The sequence below is a fragment of the Vigna unguiculata genome, chromosome 1 (assembly GCF_004118075.2).
Source record: "Vigna unguiculata cultivar IT97K-499-35 chromosome 1, ASM411807v1, whole genome shotgun sequence".
Classification (NCBI taxonomy): domain Eukaryota; kingdom Viridiplantae; phylum Streptophyta; class Magnoliopsida; order Fabales; family Fabaceae; genus Vigna; species Vigna unguiculata.
In genome coordinates, this window is record NC_040279.1 from 36860750 (window position 1) to 36886711 (window position 25962).

The 25962-nt window shown below is 36.4% G+C and overlaps 2 protein-coding genes, 1 non-coding gene and 1 pseudogene across 3 annotated transcripts; 2 read left to right on the plus strand and 2 right to left on the minus strand.

The window, feature by feature from the left end:
- Nucleotides 1–9131: 9131 nt before the first annotated feature.
- Nucleotides 9132–15195, plus strand: LOC114186638 (dephospho-CoA kinase). The gene is made up of 4 exons (XM_028074605.1): nucleotides 9132–9730; nucleotides 14029–14156; nucleotides 14231–14376; nucleotides 14463–15195. Exons 2-4 carry the CDS (start codon nucleotides 14049–14051, stop codon nucleotides 14920–14922), a joined length of 714 nt encoding a protein of 237 aa, XP_027930406.1. The 5' UTR covers nucleotides 9132–9730; nucleotides 14029–14048; the 3' UTR covers nucleotides 14923–15195.
- LOC114186628 lies at nucleotides 11942–14022 on the minus strand (annotated as a pseudogene).
- TRNAG-CCC lies at nucleotides 13879–13949 on the minus strand. The gene has a single exon. It is a non-coding gene; the product is annotated as a tRNA-Gly (tRNA).
- A 4723-nt stretch (nucleotides 15196–19918) lies between the features above and the next one.
- Nucleotides 19919–21695, plus strand: LOC114184608 (heavy metal-associated isoprenylated plant protein 36-like). The gene is given in 4 exon segments (XM_028071952.1): nucleotides 19919–20167; nucleotides 20263–20338; nucleotides 20532–20894; nucleotides 20897–21695. Coding segments are annotated over 4 exon segments (927 nt in total). The 5' UTR covers nucleotides 19919–20110; the 3' UTR covers nucleotides 21328–21695.
- The last annotated feature ends 4267 nt before the right edge of the window (nucleotides 21696–25962 follow it).

Sequence of the window (25962 nt, forward strand, 5' to 3'; positions counted from 1 at the left end):
TTTTTTTCAGCTTCACCCCTCCTGGTTTTGGATCTATTAGGATTTACCACATACACCTCTCTTTTACTTCAACCACACCCTCCTTCTTTCTTTTCGTGCACCCCCATTTTTAATTCCTGCACCTCCATTTTGTGTTTCTTTAGCACACCCCTTTAGTTACTGCACGCACCCCATCTGTTACCACATGCACCTCTCACATGTGATACTCCTGCACCCCATGTCCTTTGTCTATTGTTCTTGGGCTTGTTGTTGTATCTGCTTTACACCTCCCACTAATCACTCACACACCCCCATATTTTGTTTCCCACTTTCATCCTTCTTAATTAAATTATTTCTTTTATTTATTTATTTATTTTTATTTTATTTTTTATTATTATTTATTTATTTTCGTTCATTTATTTATTTTTATTTTTATTTTTATTTTATTTTTATTAATTATTTATTTATTTATTTATTTATTTTATTTATTCCTAGAAAACCAAACAGTCGAAAATTATTAAAAATTACAAAAAAATAGAAAAAATCCAAAAAAATAAAAATGTTCTCTTTCACTTTAGTGTGTCTGTCCGGTCGTTCGCACTGCGTGACACTTATTTTCCAAAAATACCAAAAATAGTTTTTCTTTCTCTTTTCGTGTCTGTCCGACCGCTCGCGTCGTGTGACACATACTTTCAAGCAATTCAAAAAATACCAAAAAATACAATTTTCAAAATATAAATATATCAATATTCTCAAATAAAAAATGTCTTTTTTAAGAACTACGTGATCCTTGATTCTCGACTGTGAGATACGTAGGAGCAAGGCCAGTCCTTGTCAGGTTCACCTCTAAAAATCAAATTATTTTCTCATTTGTTTCTCATATCTTTTAAAAGAACTACGTAACCCTGATTTCTCACTTTAAATGAGAATACGTAGGACCAAGGTCAATCCTTGTCGGGCCCAAAAAAATTAAAAAATATTTTGTTTCTTTTAGCATTTTCGTCTTATTATTTTTGGGGAAAATTAACATTTTGAAAATCACATCAACTTTGCATTTTTAATTAATGGTACCGCCCTTGGGCGGGCGCTGTAGGGTGCTAACACCTTCCCTACGCGTAACCGACTCCCGGATCCAAAATCTGGTTTTACGCAGACTTGTCTTATTTTTATGGTTTTCCATAGTTTTCCATAATAACTATGGTGGCGACTCCCAAATCTCTTTTAAACCCGTTTTCTTTTTTTTCGGTTCGCCTTCTCGTCGCGATTCCGGTTGCGACAGCTGGCGACTCCACTGGGGACGCTAGAGAGTCAAGCCATTTAATTAGATATGCAAACTTGATGTGATTTTCCTAATGTTTTCTTTCCCCATTTCTTTCATTTGTGTATTCTTGTCTTTATATGTGTTTGTATATATTTTCTTTTTGGATTAATTGTGTGTGAATTACTTTGCTTATTTTGATATATATGGAATTGCTCTACTTGCCTGGGAGATTTTCTGGTTGTTTTGCAAGTGGGGGTTTGGGTATGCATCATTCTCCCTTCACACACACATTGTGCATATCATGAGTGGGGCCCTATACCCGGGTCTGTGTAACTTAGAATTAGAGGGGATTGTGTAGCAGTGCCACAGTGGATGAACTTCCCAAGTGGTCATTGTGAGAACCCCAACTAGAGTTTGCTTGTTTCCTTGGTACTCTCACTCCTTGTTGTATACCAACTGTTGTGGGAAATATCATGAAGTGAGCCATAGCTCTAGTGACCTTGATCCTTAAGTTTAGGGAACCATCCCAGTGAGCGCATGTACTTCACCCTAGACCTTAAGCGCCAAACCTCTATTGAGCACAAAGGGAGATTGCTTGTTTAATCATCATCTTGTGGTGTGCATAATGTACATGTGAATAAGTGCCTATTGAGGCACAATCACGCATAGCATTTTTATATCATACATCACATCTCATGAAAATAAGCGCCTCTTGAGGCAAAAATATGCATTTCATTATGTCACTCTGCATTCATGCATTTCATTATGTCACTCTGCATATCATGCATGATGTTTTCAAATGATTGTATCACATTTCATCATCATATCATGGGAATAAATGCCTCTTGAGGCACATGCATTACATCTCATGTAGGTTTTTTCAATTAGTTGCATATCATGCATGGTACTCTTTAATCGCATCGACATACAAGTGAGTAAGTGCCTCTTGGGCACAAACTTGCGTTGCAATTGTTGTTTTTAGTCATAGTGGCATGTACATAGTTTTTTTAATCCATATCATGCATCTCACCTCATATGAATAAACAGACTCTTCAAAAGAGAGGAAGGAAATAAAAAAGGTTGTTACATTTTGAGTCACTTGTTTTTCTCGCAAATCATCAAATTCACTTCTTGAAAAAAAAAGAAGAATAATGGGGTGTCACGCTTTTCTAGGGTCAAATGTTTAATCAAGAATAACGACTTGACTTTTTCTTTTGAGACGTTCGTGTGCGCATGGTTTGAAACAGTCCATCCTTCGGCTTCCCTACAATGAAGGATTTGCCCTATCAACATTGGCATTACCCAAGTTGATAAACATAAACCCTTAGAGTTGGTAGATTTTCTAAGTTTATCCTTGTCTACACTTGTTGGGTGGTCCTTGAATCCATCGAGACAAAAAAAAATTCAAAAAAGGGAAAATGCGAAAAGAAGAAAATAAAGTTTGCTAGACTGAAAACCAAAAAGGCAGTTTTGGCAAAAAAAAAATGCTTTGGTCAAATCAGTAGGTTGAATGAATAGATAATGTTTGATATCATATCTTTTGAAGCATTTGTCTAATCTTCATAACATGAGATTTTCAAACTCATCCTTTTTTTCATTACATTTTCACCATAAACCCTGCATTTTGAATTTCATGGAGGATCAACATAAAAGGGGCACACTGGCCTGGATAGACTGCGAGCAAATCTCTTAGCATGAAAAAAAATAAAAAATGTCTGCTAGACTGAAGACCTGAAAGGGTGGTTTAGGCAAAAAAAAAAAAGGACAAGAATAAAAGTAAGGGACAACTGTAGCATGAACCAATTTTCTTCTTGAGTTGAAACTTTTTGAAAGAGAAATAATCATGTTTTGGAAATGATGTGTGGCCATGTTTCTTTATCATTAAAAAGAAAAAATGTCATCCTTTGTTATTACCCCTTTGAGCCTTAAAGGAGCAAATATTTTTCTTTCAAATTACCTTGAACAAGGGTCCCTCACATCGATGGTTTGCACTTTTGTTTGACAGACGGTTCACCAATAAAAAATCCATCAGAATCAAAAAGTTTGAAAAAGACAAAAAAAAATGATGATGATGATTTGGTTACATCAAGAAGAAACAAAAAAGAGAATCGATGTTTAGAAAAAAAAAAGAGAAATGGTGAACACATAAGAGGCAAATGAATTTATGATGCAGCATTATTCAAAGATCATTGTTCCAAAATACCATCACATCTTTTTGAGTTTTTACTATCCACATTTGCTTTCATACCCTTAGCCTTGACCACGATACAAGCATAATAAAGCCCACACAGATCCAAGACTGATTGTCGGTACCTTTCAAAAAGTTTAATTCATGGAAATCATTTTGACGTGCTGAAAGGTTTGTCCATAATCAAAAAAAGAGGGAAAAATAAAAATTGAAAAATATGTTTTGAGATTTGCTTTCAGTGATTCAGACAAGTTTTTCATAAGCCTGGTTAATCAATTAGATAAGGGGCATCCTCCTTCGTTGTTTCATTCTCACCCTTTTCATGGATTTCATCTTCATTTCCTACCATATCCTCTACTCTCAGCCCAAACTTGTCCAACAATTTCATACAATTGTCCAACCTTTTTCTCTAAAATCCAAACTAGACAGTTGCTTCATTTCACCATTCATATGACTTGTCATTTATCCCAAGATAGGGCAATTTCACCCTAACCATCATGGTTACACTAGGGGCAACGTCTAGAGTCCCTATCCACATTTCAACCTCTTCATGCCTTACTATAACTGGGGCAGATCAAACACAATTGTGTGTCAATCCAGGTCCTCAAATCAGAGAAATCTTTGAAGTCCTCTTAATTTGTCTAACCCTTTCATCAATAAATGGGGAAGTCAAACACATTTTGTACCCTGAAGCCAATCCATACTCTCAAGTTGGGCCAACTTTTGAAGTCCATATCATTTTCTTCATGTCATCAATAGCTGGGGCAAGCCCAAACATACTTGGTGCCCTAGACTAAATCAAACTGGGTCAGCTCCCTAGTCGGTCCTTGTCATCTCATCCAACCCCTTCCAAGCCATCGGAAATTTCATACATGTTGTTTAGATAATGCTTCAAAAGAAATAAAAAAAAAGTTTTTCAATAAATTGATCAGACCAAAGAGTTGATTTCAAAAGTGAAGAAAAAATGAAAGAAAAATAATGTCTCATGAAGAAGGGAACACCCTATTATCTGACCGAAGGCAAGTGAAAGAAAAATAAACCAACTGGGCAATCCTTTTCACCCAATCCTTTCCATTTCCACTACCCCTTTTGAAACAACATCCCTCGTTCATTCAAATTCTCTCCAAACACCAAAACTGGGGCAGTTTTGTGAGTCTCACATGAATTTCTCACCCCAATGCTTATAAATCCCCATCTTCTGAAATAAAACCCATTGTTTGATCAAAATCTTTTGTGTATACCAAAACTGGGGCAGTTTCGTGGGTTTCGCATGAATATCTCACCCTAACATTCATTGATCAATATCCTTATACCCTTTTTCTCATACACCATAACTGGGGCAATTTTTGGGATTCTTGTGTTTTTCAACCTGATATTCACATATTGCTTCTCCTTTGAAGGGTGTGTGGAGACAACGTGCCCGCACGACTATCTCAGTCTCCTTCAAACTCTTTCCCAAACATTTCTAGCTTTCACTCACTTGTGAATTCAAACATGCGTGCACTAATATCATAAAAGAGAAAGTCAAAGATATACTCATTTCAGATGTTAGACCTCGATAAATGTGACATTCCTCACTTTCATGAAACATTGAAAATAAATATGAGTTTGATGATTGCAAATGAAACAGTTGGCTCATACTTGCATAGAATAATCAAAGGACAAAACACAACCAACATTGTTTTCATCAGGCATTCAACTTTTGATGCATATCGGGTTACGACACCCTGATCCCTGCACCAAGGTTTTGACACCTTGTTTCTCATGCATATCGGGGTTACGACACCTTGATCCCTGCACCAAGGTTACACACCTTGTTTCTCATACATATCGGGGTTACAACACCCTGATCTCTACACCAAGGTTTTGACACCTTGTTTCTCACGCATATCGGGGTTACGACACCCTGATCTCTGCGTCAAGGTTACGACGCCTTGTTTCTCTTGCATATTGGGGTTACGACACCTTGATCTCTGCACCAAGGTTTTGAGACCTTGTTTCTCGTGCATATCGGGGTTACGACACCTTGATCCCTGCACCAAGGTTACGACACCTTGTTTCTCATACATATCGGGGATACGCCACCTTGTTTCTCATGCATATCGGGGTTACGACACTCTGATCTCTGTGCCAAGGTTTTGACACCTTGTTTCTCCTACATATCGGGGTTACAACACCCTAATCATTGCACCAAGGTTTCGGCACCTTGTCTCTCTTGTTTAAGTCAGGGTTTTTATGTTCCGTCAAGGTTCTACACCTTGTTTTCTCCTTATTAAGTTAGGGTTTCAACATTCTGTCAAAATTTCAACAACTTGTTTCTTCTCTTTGAAAACATGGCTACCAATGTTTGAACGCCTTGTTAACTATCTCTTGCAATCATTACTCCATTTCAAAATAGGTTGAGTTTCATCCTACATATCTCCACAACAATGAGTTTGATGATTGAAAAGAGAATAATTGACTCTAGCAAAAATTTTCAAAATGCAGAGCATAACAAGTTTCTCATCATGCAGTCATGCATTTCATGATCTTGATCTCTACAATAATGTTTTGATCCCTTGTGCTTAAAAATAAGAAAACATGCTTTCTATCATGCATAACCATTTGCATGTCATATCATCATGTCGTGGTTTGACACCAAATTCAAAAAGCAAAAATCTTGACATCATAACACAAGTGAGCATTGTCATGCATCATACTTCTTCAAACCATTGTCTCTTCTGAAGGAACTAATTTACAAGAATCATCCTCTCGACACTTCTTGGATTAGCGGTCCTCTTCATTCATATGAATGACCTATATTCTAAGCCCGGCTTTGCCTGGCCCACCAAGCCCAGTTTCGTACTGGCCCACCAGGCCCAATTTCGTATTGGCCCACCAAGCCCAGTTCCGTATTGGCCCACCAAGCCCAATTCCGTACTGGCCCACCAAGCCCAGTTTCGTACTGGCCCACCAAGCCCAATTTTGTATTGGCCCATCAAGCCCAGCTTTGCCCGGCCCACCAAGCCCAGTTTCGTACTGGCCCACCAGGCCCAATTCCGTATTGGCCCACCAAGCCCAGTTCCGTATTGGCCCACCAAGCCCAATTCTGTATTGGCCCACCAAGCCCAATTCCGTGTTGGCCCACCAAGCCCAATTCCGTATTGGCCCACCAAGCCCAATTTTGTACTGGCCCACCAAGCCCAGCTTGTCCTGGCCAACAAGCCTAGTCCCGTGTTGGCCCACCAAGTCCAGTTCTGTACTGACCCACCAAACCCAATTCTGTATTGGCCCAACAAGCCTAGTTCTGCACTGGCCCACCAAACCCAATTTCGTATCAATCCAACAAGCCTAGTTCCGCACTAGCTCACAAAGCCCATCTCACTTGACCCGCTAAGCCTATCTCGCATGACCCTCAAAGCCCGAGATATATGGCCCACAAAACCTAGCTCGCCTAGTCTCCTAAGTCTCGTCTTTTTAGCAAAACAAATAATGAATAAAAAATAAAAAATAAATAATGAAAGAAATAAAAAAATGCAAAAAATAAAAATAAAAAAATCTTTCCATCAAGTTTCATCACTATCATACAGTCTCATCATATCACATCATCCATCATACATCATACTTCATAAGAATCAATGAAAGTCGATTGAAAAAGAAAATCGCTCAAAAGAGAACATTTGAAAAAAAATCAATCAGTACAATTATTTTGTACAGGTTTCACCAATGTTAAACATTCATGTGTTGTTTGTCGATACATCAAGATCAAACCTCAGGTTTCTCCTTTCGAACAACGACCCTCTCCTTGGGAATGGTCAAGTCCAGGTATAGACCATCTCCTTTGGAATGGTCAAATCAACATTGCATCGAGACCCTCTCCGTAGGACTGGTCATCGATTCCTTCACATTAAGGCCCTCTGCGAGGCAATGGTCGTCGATTTCTTTACATCAAGACCCTCTCCTTTGGAATGGTCATTGATTCTCTTCGTCGTATCGAGACTCTTTCCGTGAGAATGGTCATCGATTCTTAGGCCCTCTCCTTAGGATCAGCCAGATCGTTGTTGGATCAAGACCCTCTACTCAATGATGATCACCGAATCCTTTCAGATATAGACCCTTTCCTTTGGAATGGTCAAATCAACGTTGCATCGAGACCCTCTCCGTAGAACTGGTCATCGATTCCTTCACATCAAGGCCCTCTGCAAAGCAATGGTCATTGATTCTCTTTATCGCATCGAGGCCCTCTGCGAGGCAATGGTCATCGATTTCTTTACATCAAGCCCCTCTCCTTTGGAATGGTCATTGATTCTCTTTATCACATCGAGGCCCTCTGCGAGGCAATGGTCATCGATTTCTTTACATCAAGCCCCTCTCCTTTGGAATGGTCATTGATTCTCTTTATCACATCGAGGCCCTCTGCGAGGCAATGGTCATCGATTTCTTTACATCAAGCCCCTCTCCTTGGGAATGGTCATCAATTCCTTTACATCAAGGCCCTCTGCAAAGCAATGGTCATTGATTTCTTGATTACATCGAGACCCTCTGCAAAGCAATGGTTATCTATTTCTTTACATAGAAACCCTCTCCCTAGGAATGGTCGAATCCACACATAAAAAAAAATTCAAAACATGAAAGCACATAAAAAAAAATCTGAAAATGAGGCAAAATAAAAAAAAAGAAAAAAAGAAAAAAGAAAAAAAGAAAATTCTTTTTTTTAAACAATTTTTTTTTTAAAAAAAAACAAAACACATAATTTCAAAAAAATATATATAGAAAACGAAAAGATAAAATTTAAACGTTTGTTTAGCATCACGACCCTCTCTGATAGGATGGTTAGTGATTTCTTTCTTTCTTTCTGGACAAGATGTAGTTGAATCCACTTCTCTTTCTGGATGTTGGCCCTCTTCATGGAATTGGTCATCATACCCTTTTAAATTAGTTTCTATTCACCCTCTTCTTTGCAAAAACCCGAACGAAATTAGTGTTTCTATCTTTACTTATATTTTACTATCATATTATGAAAAGTCAATTTTCATATTATTGGTAAAATCTAATTAAAGAGGGGCAGCTGTCAACATCCAATTTCGTCCGGGTAAGAAATAAAAATTTTAATTTAAAATGATTAAAAAAAATAATACAAAAAAGGGAATATTTAAGTGAGTATAAATATATATTTCATTTTTACTTTTTATCTTGTTTATTTTTAATATTATCTTGATTTATTTTTATTTTATCTTGATTTATTTTTATTTAATTTTTACTTTATTTTATCTTTTTTTTTTATTTTATTTTCATCTTCTTTTATTTTTGCGTCATTTTATTTTAATCTCTTAAAAAAAACATATAAAAATGTATAAAAGAAAATTAAAAAAAAAAGAGAGAAAGCCTCTTTGATATCATTATTTTAACCTATTTTAGACTTTTTATTTCTTTTCTTTCTTTTCTTTTTTCTATCTACACCCCCTCTTTCTTATTTTCTTAACATTTCAAAACCTTTCCATTCTCACGACACCACACCACTATTCCCAACATCCCATTTTTCCATTTCTCTTTTTTTTCTCTCTCTCTTTTTTTCTTCCTTTCTCTCTCTCTCACGTCCGTGGACCACACTCTTTTTGAGACACGTCACTCCTTCACTCTCTCCCACCCGTCACACATCACTCTCTCATTCTCTCACTCATCACTCACTTTGTTAACGTGACACATTTACTCTCTCATTTCTCACATGCCACCACCTATAACTACTTTTTGCTTTTTTTTCTCATACACTTTTGATGCAACGAACACACATCCTGTCACATTGGAATTCAATTTTTTTTTCTTCCAAACCGGACACAGTAAACAGACCCATAAACACACGCAACTGCAAAACGTCGAGGATGAATCTTTCTCTCTTGCAGCACGTTTAATATCATTCAGATCCATCTTTTTTTATCAAAAAAAAAAAACACCAGTTAACTCGCGTGGGAATCCCGGCTTCCACTCCATTTTTCCACCAGCACTTGGAAGTTCAACACGATTATATCATACTGAGTCATCGTCACCTAGACCCTTCATGCGAACCCCCGCCATCAACCACCTTCATTTTCTTCATTTTTCTTCCTGTTTCTCAGTTTTCAGTCTGAAATCAAAAAAAACAACCCAAAGTATATTCTTCTCCACCTACACACACAACTTCCAAGCATCAAAAGAGCACACACGGTGAGAGCACAGAAAGAAAAAAAAAAGATAGAGAAGGGAAGCCAGCCAAGGTGAGGAAAGAATCAATGCGAGGCCAAAATCACTGCACGAAGATGGGAGGTAAGCGTGAACGAAGATAGGAGGTAAGCGTCACGATGCTTTAACTTTATTTGAACCTAGTTATATGTTTGTATGTGATCATTGTTGTTGCTGGAATATTCAAAAACGAAACACACATTTTGTCCACCATCAACAACCTCCGACCTTCATCCTGAACCTATTTCCTTAACCATCACCTTCAACCTGCACTCAGAAGATCAAGCATACGCACTTCATCACCACTTTTCATATTCTGTTAAATCCCAAGCAGCACACAAACCCTCACATTTTTCCCAATCACATATATCCAATCGAAACAAAGAAATCAGAAGCGAGGCCGTCGGCAATTTGAAGCTCTGAACGGGAGTGTAGTCGCGTGACGGTGGCACGATGGCAGCGAGTCACAGGGTCTAGGGCGTTTTTCCTCTGTTGCGGAAGGAGTGGATCAAGGTTTGGAGATGAATGGCTGCGGCGTGGGCGTCTGCGACGGCTGGAGCTGCTGACGGCGACCTGCGGCGACCTCCGGCGAGCTGAACCTTGCGGCCGTGAAGGGGATCGGTGCAGCCCCTGTTTGGAACGCGCTGGGGAAGACGTTGTGGGCGTTGCGGACGTTGGTGCAGGGGCGCGTGAATCGAATAGCGATGTCGTCGCCGGCGGGGCTCGCGACGGTGGTCAGAATCGTCGCCGGTGATTCAGGCGGTGCAGGCGTGGTCCCGGAGGTCGGAGTTGCGGTGGTGTCTAGGGGGAGGGGCTGCCGCACAGTGGAGAGGAGAAGCTCTTTTAATTAGGGTGAGTTAGGATGGAAATTGGGGCTGAACACTCTCCGTGCACCCCCCTTTTTTTCAGCTTCACCCCTCCTGGTTTTGGATCTATTAGGATTTACCACATACACCTCTCTTTTACTTCAACCACACCCTCCTTCTTTCTTTTCGTGCACCCCCATTTTTAATTCCTGCACCTCCATTTTGTGTTTCTTTAGCACACCCCTTTAGTTACTGCACGCACCCCATCTGTTACCACATGCACCTCTCACATGTGATACTCCTGCACCCCATGTCCTTTGTCTATTGTTCTTGGGCTTGTTGTTGTATCTGCTTTACACCTCCCACTAATCACTCACACACCCCCATATTTTGTTTCCCACTTTCATCCTTCTTAATTAAATTATTTCTTTTATTTATTTATTTATTTTTATTTTATTTTTTATTATTATTTATTTATTTTCGTTCATTTATTTATTTTTATTTTTATTTTTATTTTATTTTTATTAATTAATTATTTATTTATTTATTTATTTTATTTATTCCTAGAAAACCAAACAGTCGAAAATTATTAAAAATTACAAAAAAATAGAAAAAATCCAAAAAAATAAAAATGTTCTTTTTCACTTTAGTGTGTCTGTCCGGTCGTTCGCACCGCGTGACACTTATTTTCCAAAAATACTAAAAATAGTTTTTCTTTCTCTTTTCGTGTCTGTCCGACCGCTCGCGTCGTGTGACACATACTTTCAAGCAATTCAAAAAATACCAAAAAATACAATTTTCAAAATATAAATATATCAATATTCTCAAACAAAAAATGTCTTTTTTAAGAACTACGTGATCCTTGATTCTCGACTGTGAGATACGTAGGAGCAAGGCCAGTCCTTGTCAGGTTCACCTCTAAAAATCAAATTATTTTCTCATTTGTTTCTCATATCTTTTAAAAGAACTACTTAACCCTGATTTCTCACTTTAAATGAGAATACATAGGACCAAGGTCAATCCTTGTCTGGCCCAAAAAAATTAAAAAATATTTTGTTTCTTTTAGCATTTTCGTCTTATTATTTTGGGGGAAAATTAACATTTTGAAAATCACATCAACTTTGCATTTTTAATTAATGGTACCGCCCTTGGGCGGGCGCTGTAGGGTGCTAACACCTTCCCTACGCGTAACCGACTCTCGGATCCAAAATCTGTTTTACGCAGACTTGTCTTATTTTTATGGTTTTCCATAGTTTTCCAGAATAACTATAGTGGCGACTCCCAAATCTCTTTTAAACCCGTTTTCTTTTTTTTCGGTTCGCCTTCCCGTCGCGATTCCTGTTGCGACACAGATTATTCAACTGTTGAGTGTGTTACTATCTTTAGTCTGGTAGTAACACACACGTACATTAGCTCGCAATGACAATGGTCGATATATAGTGATGGGGTTCTGTAAACTTATTCTGGCTCATCGACCATCAATGGCTGGCAATTTTCAGATCAACAGCAGTGAGCCTAAACAATAATGCTGAACATATATGCTTACTTCAAATATGAAGTACATGCTTTCGACAGAAACACGGTTGGTCATTTCTACCATCCTTGAACATCACCGACAGTAATGTAGCCCAACATTACAGTACCAGCATCCTTAATCACTGACAAACAAGAAATACATGTTGAAGCATAGTGGGCCAAAACAGAAGTAATAGCTGACTTGGAGTTCTGTATGTTCAGAAATGATAAGTATTCCATCTTAAGTTGGATAAAAATGACAATAACATGTTGGCTACTAAAAACCAAGCTCTTAAGCATGTGGCAAGAAGCTTGATTTCCTGGTTTGTTTGTATAGGAGTATCTCAAGGGATTTGTCCTTCACACCGGACAGGAAGATACCTTATCTTCAACACGACAATAGTTGGTTACTACGCCAAAAATTCGTTTACATGTCTTTGGTGTTCTACCTCCACAGAACTATACCCCAAGTCCTTATTCAGTTGTCTATCCTTCATCACCCCTCTCACTTTCTCAACATCCCCCCATCTTCCCATTGCAGCATAGATATTCGAGAGATGAACGTAATAGGTAGAGTTTTCCTGATCCAATTCAATGAGCTTTTCAGCCGCCAGCAGCCCCAACTCCAAGTCACCCTGAACTTTGGAACCAAATAACAACGATCCCCACATAGCTTTTGTGGGTCCAAAAGGCATGCGTCCCATGAACTCAACAGCTTCATGCAAACGCCCAGAACGCGCCAACACGTCAACCATACAAGCATAGTGTTTAACATTAGCACAAAACCCATACCTCCCATCAACCAACAACCCAAAAATCTCTCTACCCTTGTCCACCAAACCCGAGTGACTGCACGCAGATAAAACCGCCAACAAAGTCACTTCATCCGCTCTAACACCCTCCTTCTCCATTCTGTTAAACCACCGAATCGCCTCTTGTCCACTCTTAGCCAAAGCTAACCCTTTTACAACCGCATTCCAAGTAAACACATTTTTTCCTTCATACTCCAGAACACACTCAACCCCTCTTCAACTCTCCCACATTTCCCATACATGTCAACCAAAGCCGTCCCCAATATGACATCCAACTCCCACCCCTCCCTTTTTACAGCCCCATGTATCCACGCCCCCATTTCAACATTACCAGAGTGAGCGCAGGCATGCAAGGCGTTGATCATGGTGACCCTATTAGGCACAAAACCCGCATACTGCATTTGTTCAAACACAACCAAGGCATCATCATAGTTCCCAACGTTGTTGTACCCGGCGATCAACACGCTCCAGGAAACGACGTCTCTCTGAAGCATTTCATCGAACAGGCTGCGACACAACCCCACTTGGCGGCTCGAGGCGTAGACGTCAAGGAGGGCGTTGCCGACGAAGAGGTCTTGGTGGTGGCCGAGTTTGAGGACGTGGGTGTGGACGCAGCGGGCTTGGGTGACGTGGCGCGCTTCGGAGAGGGCCTTGAAGAGAGGTGGGAAGGTGAAATTGTTGGGGAGAACGTTGTTGCGGCGCATGTGGGCGTAGATTAAGAGAGTGGTGTGTGGGGTTTGAGATTGGGAGAAGACTCTGATGAGGGTGTTGAAGATGTAAACGTGGGGAGAAGGAGGGAGGGTGGTGAAGAGAAGAAGAGCGGAGTTTATAAGGCCGTGTGAATAGCACGCGCCGATGAAGTGCTCGACGATTCTGGTGTTTGGATAGAGGTTACGGCGGATGAGTTGCGCTTTTATCTGCCGAACTTTCTTCTGACTGTCACAAAAGTTCTGAAGCAGAAAAATCACACTCCTCACTCTTTCGTTCATCACTTACATTCATCTAGCTCAAAACCCAATTCATAGTTAAAATTACAGGGAAAGAAGGTTCTATAAATTTATATGCTTAATTCGTTATAATTAAGCAAAAAAAATTAAATAAAAAAAAAACTTTGGAAAAAAATGCGCATCCGGGGAATCGAACCCCGGTCAGTACCGTGGGAGGGTACTATGATACCACTACACCAGATGCGCTTGATATTGTAATAGTTGAACAAAATATGTTATATTAATATTTAAAAATTAAAGTAATTTGTATGGAGTTGATTTTCAGAGTGCAGATTGATCGAGGGAATGAGGATCGTTGGGCTCACTGGTGGAATAGCGTCTGGGAAGAGCACCGTTTCGAATCTGTTCAAGTCGCATGGTCTTCCCGTTGTGGATGCCGATGTCGTTGCTCGTGTGAGTTCCTCTTCTCTGTTTTTGATTTGGGAAAAAACAATACAATATCTGTGATTGTTTATTGGAATTTGCAGGAGGTGTTAAGGAAAGGGAGTGGTGGATGGAAGAAAGTGGTTGCGGCTTTCGGGGACGAAATTCTTCTCGAAGATGGAGAAGTGAATAGACCCAGGCTTGGTCAAATTGTTTTCTCCGACCCGGATAAGCGTCAATTTCTGAACCGGTATTTCCAATTTTCGTCTTGTTTGGTTCCATTCGAGTGTATTTTTGAATTGCTGTTTTGAATTTAGTGTCATTGCGATGTTTTAGATTATTGGCACCTTACATTGCGCGTGGGATATTTTGGGAGGTTTTGAAGCTATGGGTGAAGGGTTACAAGGTCATTGTTCTTGATGTGCCTTTGTTATTTGAAGCCAAGATGGACAAGTTCACGAAGCCTGTTATTGTTGTTTGGGTTGATCCCGAGACGCAGATTCAACGGCTCTTGGCCAGAGACAAGTCCGCGGAGGAGGAGGATGCTCGGAATAGGATCAATGCTCAAATGCCATTGGATGTGAAAAGGGGTAAAGCAGATATAGTTATAGATAACACTGGTTCGTTTGATGACTTGAGCCAGCATTTTCAGAAAGTTTATGTTGAGGTCTCAAAGCCATTGACATGGGCTGAGTTTTGGCGCTCCAGACATGGAGTGTTCACCATTCTTGCTTCTGTCACCTCAGGTGTTGTTCTATTTATCAAGGCATTCAGCAACCATACCAACACTTTATAGCTACTTGTGTTCTGCACGTTATTTGTTAATACATGATATGTATCCCCTTAAAATCCAAAACCCATGAGTTCTTTTCTGTAATGGTGCTGTTCAAAGATGAATAGTTTAAATTTGAATATTCAGCTTCAAATTTTAAATAACTGTGAGATGAACCATAGTGTTATATTTCTTGTGTCTTGTTTTGTTTCTTTTTGTTGTTGTGAGGATTGGAAATGAGTATTATTATTTGGTCATGAAGGATTCTGAATTTTAAATATGTATTATGCTTGATCAGTGTCTGCCTTTGAACACTTTGGTTCTCTGCCGAGTGTTGAAAATAGAGATGGAAACTTGTCTATGTTCTACCTATTCAAAAAGGTTAACTTCCATTTGTTGACCTCCTAGATGAGAACTTTTCTGGCTTCATTATTTAGGCATCTACCTTGAGGAGAAATCATAACTGGTGAATTGCAAATTTTTAGAGGAACTATGGTGGTTAGATTTTATGCTGTGATTGGTTTTTACACTAAATAAAACTCAGTCTGGGAAGTCCAAACATGGTAAAGATGATGCCGTTTATCCTCAAATTTTGAAAAATGTTTCTTTCACCTCAATCTATCTCCTCAAAACACCAAGTTCCTGATTAAGGCCACTGTTTAGATGGCTAAGATTGCTGCGAAGATGTTCATAAAGTACTTTTTGTTTGAGGACTTTCTTGGTGACAGGGCTTTCATTAACCAAGTTGAGGTTCCTTAGAGCTACTACCTCTTGGAGAATTATGCAGTTTACATCTTCAGCCACGGACATTGTATCTTTGAGATAAAAAACATTCCTAAGCAGTAAATTTTTCTCCTCAAGCATCTGACTATTTTCTTACTTCTATTTGTTCTCTGCAAATCTATCAATTCTGCATGTCTCGTTTTTCTCCATTTTCCACTTCAGTCCTCACTTGCCTGATCTTCTCTACAAGTTCAACGTTCTCTTTCTGCAAAATTTCATTCTTCTAGCTCATGTTCTCAATCTCTTGTTCCATGATCTTTTTCTTTGACTCCTTTTTTTTCACCCAAGAACTTTTCTCAGATCGATGTTGCTGAAGGAGCTACTGGTTTTCCTCTTGGCTTTTCACACAAGAACTTTTCAAGCCCTCAATGTTGTCCAAAATGTGCAATGTTGGTATTTCCTCTTGCTTGATTATCAAGCCCCACACACTTGACGAATAGCCATTTTAAGATTTTTAATCTTGTACTAAAAACTCTCCTTCCATCAGTTGTATAAAGTTTTCAATCTCCAACTCAGATAACTGTGTTAGAAAATCAAGATGTGGTAGACTTCTTACTGTGACTACATCATAACTTTTATAAGGATTACTGCTCTCTTTTTTTTCATTGGTCGATGTGAGATAGGAAATATTGATAATGGAAATCATATTTCACTTTTCCAAAAGCCTGTCAAAACCATTACCTAACATAAAGTGGAAGGTAACCTAGTGTCCATTATGATATCATGCTACATGTTGTATTGACAAGGATGTTTTTGTTCTTACATTGAATATTACGACTATATTCTTTACCAAAAGACTGCGTAGCATCTAATATTCTATTTCTAATGATTAATGGTTTGAAGTGGGTCTCCCACACTTAAGTAATAATCCATTGCCTGCTTTTACTAATTTTTTCTTGAGGCACTACTTTCTATTTTGCATATTGCTGTCACCTTTTCTCTCTAAGATGAGTTCAATGACAAACATGCATATACACCAGATAGATTTTGGACTTCGACTTGGATTGTGTTTGGAATTGTAATGTAAATTATTGATTTTCCCTTTGCCATGGGAAATATTATTTAATATTTTCCATTCCTTACCTCTGAAGGAGTAGTGGTTTTTCACCTACGACCTTTACTATTCAACCTTTTCCCCGGTTGACTTTTCTTTCCATCCAAGGGGCAAGAATAGCTACCGTAATTATATGGCAACATATGGTATCGGTTGCCCTGTTCTTGCTCTAATTTCTTGAGCGAAATCTGCCACGGAGACTGGCGATTTTATGGCTAAAGTCTATACAAATTGATTATATCAAAATTAATAAATAATGTAACATATTACTGTTTAAATTATAATAACTTCTTAGTATATTAATTTAGGCTACCATCTAATGAAAATGATATTAACTTCTTTTATCGATTTTATACAAAAGAGTTGATTGGTTCATTGGAGAGAAGTACATTTTCTCCTTAACGTTTTGTGCAGTGTGCTGGGATCTGGAGGAAGACGACATACCTGTTGCTCTACGTGGTAAGATTTTGGCTTCAAAATCCGAAAATTTCTCTGGCTGTATTTTGACCATTTGAGAGGTTCCAAATTAACATTTTGGCAAAGTGTTATTTAAGAATATGATAGAGTATCTAATCACTTTTGGACTAATTGGACACTTGTTTAATTTATCTGTTTACATATGCGTTTAATAATCTGTTAGAAAATAATTTAAACAGTGTTTGATCTTATGTAACCATGCTTAATTATTTGTTAGCTTGCTTGAAATTGTTCTGAAAGAATCAATTCACTGGGAGTGGATTGGGGAAGTTGTTGGCTATGATTAAATGACTGAATGGCTAGCAATTCACCTGAGTAGCCGCCGATGATCAAGGTTCCATGTTGAAAACAGTTCTTCCAGAAATTTGGAGTTTTGGTTCAGTGCTTTTGCCACAAATCACGATGGTAAGAGTCAGCACAATCACAACCATCTGTTGCATAACAAATTCTTTTGGTCTTTTGATAGCAATGCTTGTTTGTGTGGGGTCACTATCCTCTATATCTATTAAAAGTGAATTAGAAAAAAAAGGAGAGGGAATAGAAAAGATGGGATAAAAAAAGAAAGAATCGAAAACATGTGTATTTAGATATGCAATTTGGTTATGGTTTCAGAAATTTATAATTGATATATTATTTTAATTTTAAAAATGTTGATTTTTAAATATCGCTACATGTCAACCTACTTTGAAGTTTTTGAAAAACTGGGGAAATTTTTCTTTTTGACTTATTGAGCAAATAATGAAATTTTGATATTTAATTCTATCTTATTTATCTTTAGTTCTCTGCTCTGTATCCATACTGAAATAAACATAAAGTTAATGGAAGAAAGTATTGGCCTAAGGAAGAAAACCCTGGTACTGTGATTGGTAGAAGTAATTATTATGCGTTGAATCTATGAGACGTATAAGCCAAAGAGTAGGAAACATTGATAAATGGAGCCTGAAAATGAGAATGGGGTGGTAGAAATTATTGGATGGTGGTGGGTTAATATGTTTTCGATTTAAAACTTTTATTCAGATTCTCACACTCATCAACCCAACAACCAAACCACTCACCACCCAAGTACCAATCTAACTCTAAACTTTAAGCCAACACTAATGAATGGCCATGCTCTGAACAAGACGTACACTTTCCTGATTGCCTTCTTCAACAGTTCATGCCTTTAATATTTTCTCAAAAGTAATTATTCTTATATATGATCTTTCTAAGGTGTAAAAAAAATGATATTTTTAGGAAGTAGAGTTGTTAATAAAAGTCGAAGAGAATTTCACTTATAGAAAGTTGTTTGATGTTCAAGTTACTAAGAATATAGTAAAATTATAAGATGTATGAGTAAAAATATGACAAAAGAATTGAGTGAATGCTTTATATATTATCAATTTATATAAGGACATTACGTGTTTCGATCCTAAAAAACATTTCATACGAACATGTATTTAAATTATCCTTAATTTTAACTTTTATATGATGTGTGATTATTGGAATATCAAACCAAGTTCTTGAATTGAGATTCGAGAAGAATGAGAGTTCATCCACCAAGAAAACAAAGTGGAAACAAAGATTTGACTTTGAAACCTCATTTCTGTCATTAGTTATGATTTTGTCTTTAAAATGTATATCGACGGAAATAACTTTGACACCCGTTAGTACTTACCTAACATTGATTTACAATACACTTAAATATATTGTATGAGTCTAAATTATTGGGTAATAATGAAAAAATTGAGTATCTTATAAAAAATATAATCTATAAATTTATTATCTTAAATTTTTTGTTACATAGATATAATCTTTTATTTATGGGTTAAGTTGAGATTATATCTCATTGATTTTATATTTCTCGGGTTAACATCTTCAAATAATTTCGATCATCTAGTTACATAAATCATTACAAAGTTTTACCTAATAAATTTTCTCTCCTGTTAAATTTGCTTATGAAGTTGATTTAAAAAAAAAAAAAGATAGGCCCAGTGAGTAATCTTGGTTAAGGGTGTTGTTAGCTTAGTTATATGAAGCTTGTAGCATGAAGACAATGCAATATGCATCCATGGGTGGTGGAGCCGTTATCGTGTGGGTTGCAGTCCCAGTGAGGTCTGCTTTTGGGGTCAGAAAATGAGTGGTACTAAAAGTGATGAAGCCCTTTAAACCGTCTGATATGACAGATAAGATGTCAAAAAAGATGATGCAAAGGACCACCTACCTTACACTACACTGCACCTCTTTTACACACTTCTCCTCCTCACAATCCCTTACTTACCTTAATCCCATCATAAAATATTCCACAACTTGAATTTTTGCCTCTTTGACGCCACTTTTCCCACATGAAAACATGATACCTCTACTGAACAATATCCTCCCTCTGCATCACGTGATTCAATCACGTGACTCTGCTGATGTGTCATCACCATAATGGTTATCTCTGCCTGCGTTAAAGGTGACATGGCTTCCGCACCAAATGAAATGAGTGCTCTGATTCCTCTTTTCTTTAATAATTAAATCAGTGTTTGATAGTGTTATTTTTTCAACACTTCTATCATTGAGTAAAGTTTCACATTAGATTAGATCAGATTAGATTCACTGAATAAACAATGCCCAGTGCCAATCAATGACATCACTGTAACATTTAACCCAAAAATAATAATTAAGTATTTCGATAACAGTGTCTCAGTCACTGCACAATACCACCACAGTTCTAATTTGAATTAATCAGATGTCTAATGTAATGTTTAAAGGCTAAGAAACACTTTTCTGTGTGATAAGATTGTTTCTGTGTGAAACACTTTTCTTGAAGGATCATTTATTTATTTAACTCACCCTTGCTGCATGTTCCTTACTTCCTTTGGCCACCAACAAACACTTACATCAACTTTCCTCATCCCTTGATTTCCACTTCACCAAATGGCACCAAAACCTGCAGAAGAAGAACCTCCTCAAGGAGAAACTCTCAAGTACCAGGTCATCATTTTCTCTTTTCAGTTTGCATGTGCATATGCACTTATTTCTCTCTATCAACTTCATTCAAATTCCCAATTTCTCCATTCATTTTACAGACGTGGGTTCTGAAAGTATTGATCCACTGCGATGGCTGCAAAAAGAGAGTCAAGAAAATTCTTCAAGGAATCGACGGTATCAATCTCTTTACTTTAATACTTCTTTTGTGCATAGTAATTAATATACAGCATCCCTTTTATCATCATCAAACTTTGTGGGTCTTGATGATGTTCTTCTTCATATAATGATTATCTTAACATGGAAGTAACTAATGATGTGTTGGAAGAAAAGAGATACTAATCATATATATATGTTTATCATGGTATAGGGGTTTACAAAACAGAGGTGGATTCTCTGCAGCACAAGGTTACGGTCACTGGTAACGTGGGCGCTGAGATTCTCATCAAGAGGCTTTCAAGATCAGGGAGGCTAGTGGAGCTTTGGCCAGAGAAACCAGCTGAGAAGAAAGATAATAAAAAGCCGGGAAAGTCCAATAAGGGTGGTGATGTTAACAAGGAGAAGGAAAACCAGAAGAATGGTGAACCGGGTGCTGATGGTGGTTCGAACGAGGGTTCTAAAGATGGTGGTTCAAATGAGGGTTCTAAAGATGGTGAAGATTCTGAGAAAGAAGAACACAGTGATGAATGTGAGGAGGGAGGTGGTGGTGGTGGTGGTGGTGGTGGTGAAGGTGGCAAAAGAAGAAAAAGAAAAAGAAGAAGAAGAACAAAGGGGAAAACGGTGGTTCTGGTTCTGGTTCTGCATCTGCTCCTCCTAAGAATGGAGAAATTAGTGAAGTTGATGCATCAGTGCCTTCAAATTTGGGCACTTCAATGGCTGCCAAGGATCTTGTTAACCCTCCAATTCAGCATGCATACCCTTATCCACATGTGTATTATTCACCTCCTCCTCCTCCTCCACCAGCTTATGGATTAAGCTATAACACAGCATATCCTAACTCAAGTGCTTCATATTATGTTGGAGCACCCATCATGCCCATGCATGCTTACACCACTCCATACTCTAGACTGCCACCACCTCCTCCACCGTCTGATCCAATCAAACACTATGGTGATGATGCTGAGGATGATGAGTATGAAGGTGGTGGATATTGCTCCATTATGTGACAGTGAAGTACCTGCTATAGCTAGTGTTATTTCTTACTTTTCTTAATGATAAAACTTAGGGGAAGAAGTGGGGGTTTAAATTTTGTAATATGGTGAACCAAATTAGAAATTAACTACGGGGAAAACAATAAAAAAAAAGAAAAAGAAAAGAGGGTATGTGCAGGTATGGAGGATGTAGAATGCTTTGTCTCTGTTTAGCATGTTCCTTTTTCTTTTCCGTTGTAAAGAGTACAGCTTTTGGGGTATGCTAAAGAAAGGCCAATCAATAGCCTTGTAATCTCTGCAATTTGTAGGTCCTGAAATCTTCATTTCCCTCTCTATCATATGTGTAAAGTATCTTTATAAGTACCACCTTTTCTTTTTCTCTTTTCATGTCTCATTGCTAACTAGTTACATTGCTGAAATGGTTTTGCTAATATTTCTCATGCATGCAATTCTGATACCCAGCTAACTAGCCTTTGCAGTTATGGAAGAGTGAATCATAACATGCTGATAAATAATTACTTCCCATGGGAACTGCTTCATCCACTTTTGCAAAGCTATTCTCTAGTTGCTTAAATCTGTTTATCTTTTTGCTTTATCGTATTTTGGCCTTTTGGAGGTATATATGGTAGTAGCATCGCACTTGCAACTCATCTAAAGCTTCTTCGTGTAGTTGTTGCCACAGGTTGTACTTTTTGCTTCTTTCTGAATCTAAGGAACATGCTCAGCACCCGGATCCATTACAATAAAAGGACACACTTCAATTTTGTTCCAAATAATTTAAGTGACTCAAAGTTTCACATTATCCCATCAAAATTCTGGCCTTTGGGTTTCTTTTTTATTTCCCTACAATTGGGAAAATGCATGTTTTTGGTGTTTCACTTGTGCAGGTTTTGCTTTAGGTTTGGAGAGTTCAGAACAGGGGAAAAAATTCAACACTGTTGAAGCTGGCTATTATTCTTGAATTTGTTACTTAACCAATAAGGAAAGTAGCACATTAAGAAAAGTGACACTCTTTTGTCTCAATCATCCATTCATTAATCTCAGCTTGTGCTCGCTGGACCCAATTGAGTTAGATAAATTATACCATCAGTGATTATAATGTACACTTAAAATCTCTCAAATTTCGTAATAATACTATAAATCAAACGTTTGTGTTAACTGAGGAAGTCTAGTTCATAGATAAAATCTCTTGTACTTCAATACTATAAACCAAACTCCATGTTATCGAGTTATATTTAGGTGAATACGTTAAACAGTTACTTTAGGAATGTTATTCTCAAGATTGAAGCTAATTAATGTAATCAAAAGAAGAATATTCACACGATTATACCTCTTCTTTCACACTGATTATCGCATAGTCATGTCAGAAAAGTTTGTGTTTTTATAAAACATTTGTGCTGTCAAAGTGTCACCATATCTTCAACAATAAGCAATAAGCATCCAAAATAAATGTCTGTTTAGTTTTGCAACCCCACAATCCCTTCCAGAAAGCCCCACGAACCTAATTGTGTGATTGATTGTAATTAAGACTAATTATTGTGTCAAAGAAAGACTGGTTAATTAACATAGTATGATATGAAATTATGCACAAACGACAAATGTGCAAGAGTTCACTGTGTTTACACTTTCGTTTTTTGTTGGATCTTCGGGGTTATTAATTACAAAAATTTACAACAAAAGCATTTCGAAAAGTTCTGCTCTGTAGACTTTAGGTGCAAAGATGGAGGAGTGGCATGATTTCTCAGGTCCCTTTTACCTCACTATGATTTATTTGGAATCTAGAAAGTTCCCATTGTGAAAAAATGGTTTTCTGCTAATTTCTAACATATTCAATAATCTCGTTAAGAAGGATTACATGATGAAGTTGGTGTTCTTTCTTTTAAGTAATGTAGAGGTAATTTTAAGATGGATTAAAGAGTGAAATTTGTGATTGAATTGACTGGTGTGATATATTAAAAAAAAATTTAATAGAAAAAAGTTAAATTATCAAAACGTCCCTAATGTTATAGGTAATATAAAATTATATATAAATAATTTAAAATTATTTTATAAATTTTATTAAATGATTGAAAATATAAAAAATGTATAAAAAATTAATGATATAATATATTTTGTATAAAACTAAATTTAATATATAAGGTGAAAAATAATTAATATACACAGAAACCTTTTTTTTCTTTTTAATAGTAATTTTAGAAGTAATAATTTTTTATTATAACCCTAATAAATTATTATTATCGTTAACATAGAATTAAGAAAGTGAACTAAAATCACGTGTATTGATTTTAACCGCTAAATAACATGTAACAAAAATTAAATAATGTAACAAAAATTAAATAATGAAGGGTAATTTGGTAAATTCAGCTGTGTCACCCTTTAATCTCATTATAGATGGTGAGATTGAATTTTTAGTTAATCTCTCTAATCATCTCCTCCCATCATCTTGTATCACCTCCAAAAAAAACACGATACTCACCTCCTATTCATCTTTTTCCATTCCTTCTGAATAGTATATCCACCCAAAAAAAACACAGTCTAAAAATTAAAATCAAATATAACTTAAATACACTTTTTGTCTTCAATTTTTTATATTATCTTTTAAGACATGAATTTTAGACTTCAAAACGGTTAATATATTAAATCTAATATTATAATCCTACAATCGTGCATAAATAAAACAAATGTGAATGTTTGATGAGAAAAGTACTAATTTTTTGAAATTTTTATTGGACTGTATTGTACACTTGAAAAGGACTGTTATCTGATGATAACCATGCGTGAAGGATAAATGATTACAATTTGGTTGTAGTAAAACCTCAATTATTTATATTTGAAATCAATATTAATTATTAATTAATTTTTTAATTTTTGTTGAAAATTTAGTGAATCTAAGTTTTATATTGAATAAAAAAAAGAAAATTAAAAAATTAAAAAAAAAATCATAAATTTATTGTTTTAAAATTTTGAATTAAAAATGATATTAATCTAATTGAGCTCATTTATGTAATATCTTCCTAAAAAATCTTTCCTAAAAAAATCCATCAAATTTTAATTTTATTTCACTATCACAAAATTTATTAAATTAAATATTTATAGATTAAACAATTTCATAGCATAAGCAAGCAAACAATTTATATGGTAATGTCAGTAAATCTGTGCTAATAAAAAAACTTACGAAATATATCTATGAAAAAGTGTTGGAATTTTTTTTATTGAAATATACCGGAAGAGATCGATTATATTTGTGGTATCAATTGTCTATAAAAGAGATTTATATCATTTCTAACATAAAACTTTAAGGCCGATACGAGTCTTTGTTTTTTCTTATATATTACTTCACTTTTTTTATTTTTACTTAGTGTAGAATTGCTTATTTATACTTGGGTTTTTGAGAGTTTTCTCACAAGTTTGAGTTGGATTTTTAGAACAATTGTCTTAAACAAATACTAAAAAAGTCTTGAGTTTGATCTACTATTGAGACAAGTTTTACTATAATAGAGTAGTAATTTATCCGCATAAAAGAACTAACATTATTTTATATATGAAATTTTAATTTAATGTCTATGAATTTATATTCTTTTACATGTCACTCAACTTTTTTACTTTTATTCAATATTAAAATACCAATTCATAATTCCTTAAAAAAATGAGATATCATTACTATAAAATGTCATACCTAATATTTCAGATGCAGAGATTAAACATCCACTAAATCAATTTGTCAAGTTTTTTTTATTTTTCATTCCAGTTGTTCGTTGGATTCTCTTGTTCGTCGGGTTCTCTTGTTCGTCAATCGATTAGTGTATCTAGAACTTCGCAAAAACACTTGTATAAAAGGACACCAAGATAAAATTCTAATGATAGTATAATTGCCGGAGATCTGCTCGGTCATTGAGTAGCTGTTAATTACACTACTACAAACTCTTTTTAAAGTAATCTCACTCGCAGTGGTCGACATGCCATATAGTACACCTAACAATTTAATAAACTTGTAAAATTTCTTGAAATATTCGAAGAACATCTGAAAATGTTGAGTAATCTCACTCGATGTTAATGGTAGAAAATTACATTTGTTCTTTTGAGGTTTGAGAAAAACCCTGTCAATTGTGGGATGCATGATTGCTATGTGTTCTCTTGAGAAAACACGCAACGACACAGTGACATAATTGCCACTTGCTTTTAATAAAGATTTTGAAAATTTTAAATGAATAGAATGAGAAAACCATTCATTGAATATGCAATGCTGAGATAATAATGACCTCTTAATTGGTGGTTAGTCGCTATTTGTTTTCCATGCTTCTTTCTACTTCAAGACTGGTTTATAATAATTGTTGGTTGAACATAAACGATAAATGTTCGAAAGGACAACAAAAAGGTAGTGCTGAGAATAAAAGTTACGTGTGATGGGACGAGATATGTCGGACAATTTATGAGAAGGGAAAACTTTAAAACCCTTTGATCAAATCTCTTAATTCTAAAGGTATACTTTTTTTTTATTAAGGAAAAAAGGTAATGTATATTGTATACATCAAAGGCTTATATAGAGCAAATGGTTATAATTTTGGTGAAGTGTGCTTTATTTGGTTTTTCATTCATTTTTTAAAAATCGAATTCTGTTGGATTAGTTTAGGAGAATTTTGAAGGTTTACT

What these genes read in the sequence shown, in the direction of transcription:
- LOC114186638 (XM_028074605.1), top strand. Translation starts at nt 14,049, where the DNA reads ATGAGGATCGTTGGGCTCACTGGTGGAATAGCGTCTGGGAAGAGCACC. An exon ending in ATGCCGATGTCGTTGCTCGT is followed by an intron (nt 14,157 to 14,230) that starts GTGAGTTCCTCT and finishes TGGAATTTGCAG; the next exon opens with GAGGTGTTAAGGAAAGGGAG. An exon ending in AAGCGTCAATTTCTGAACCG is followed by an intron (nt 14,377 to 14,462) that starts GTATTTCCAATT and finishes GCGATGTTTTAG; the next exon opens with ATTATTGGCACCTTACATTG.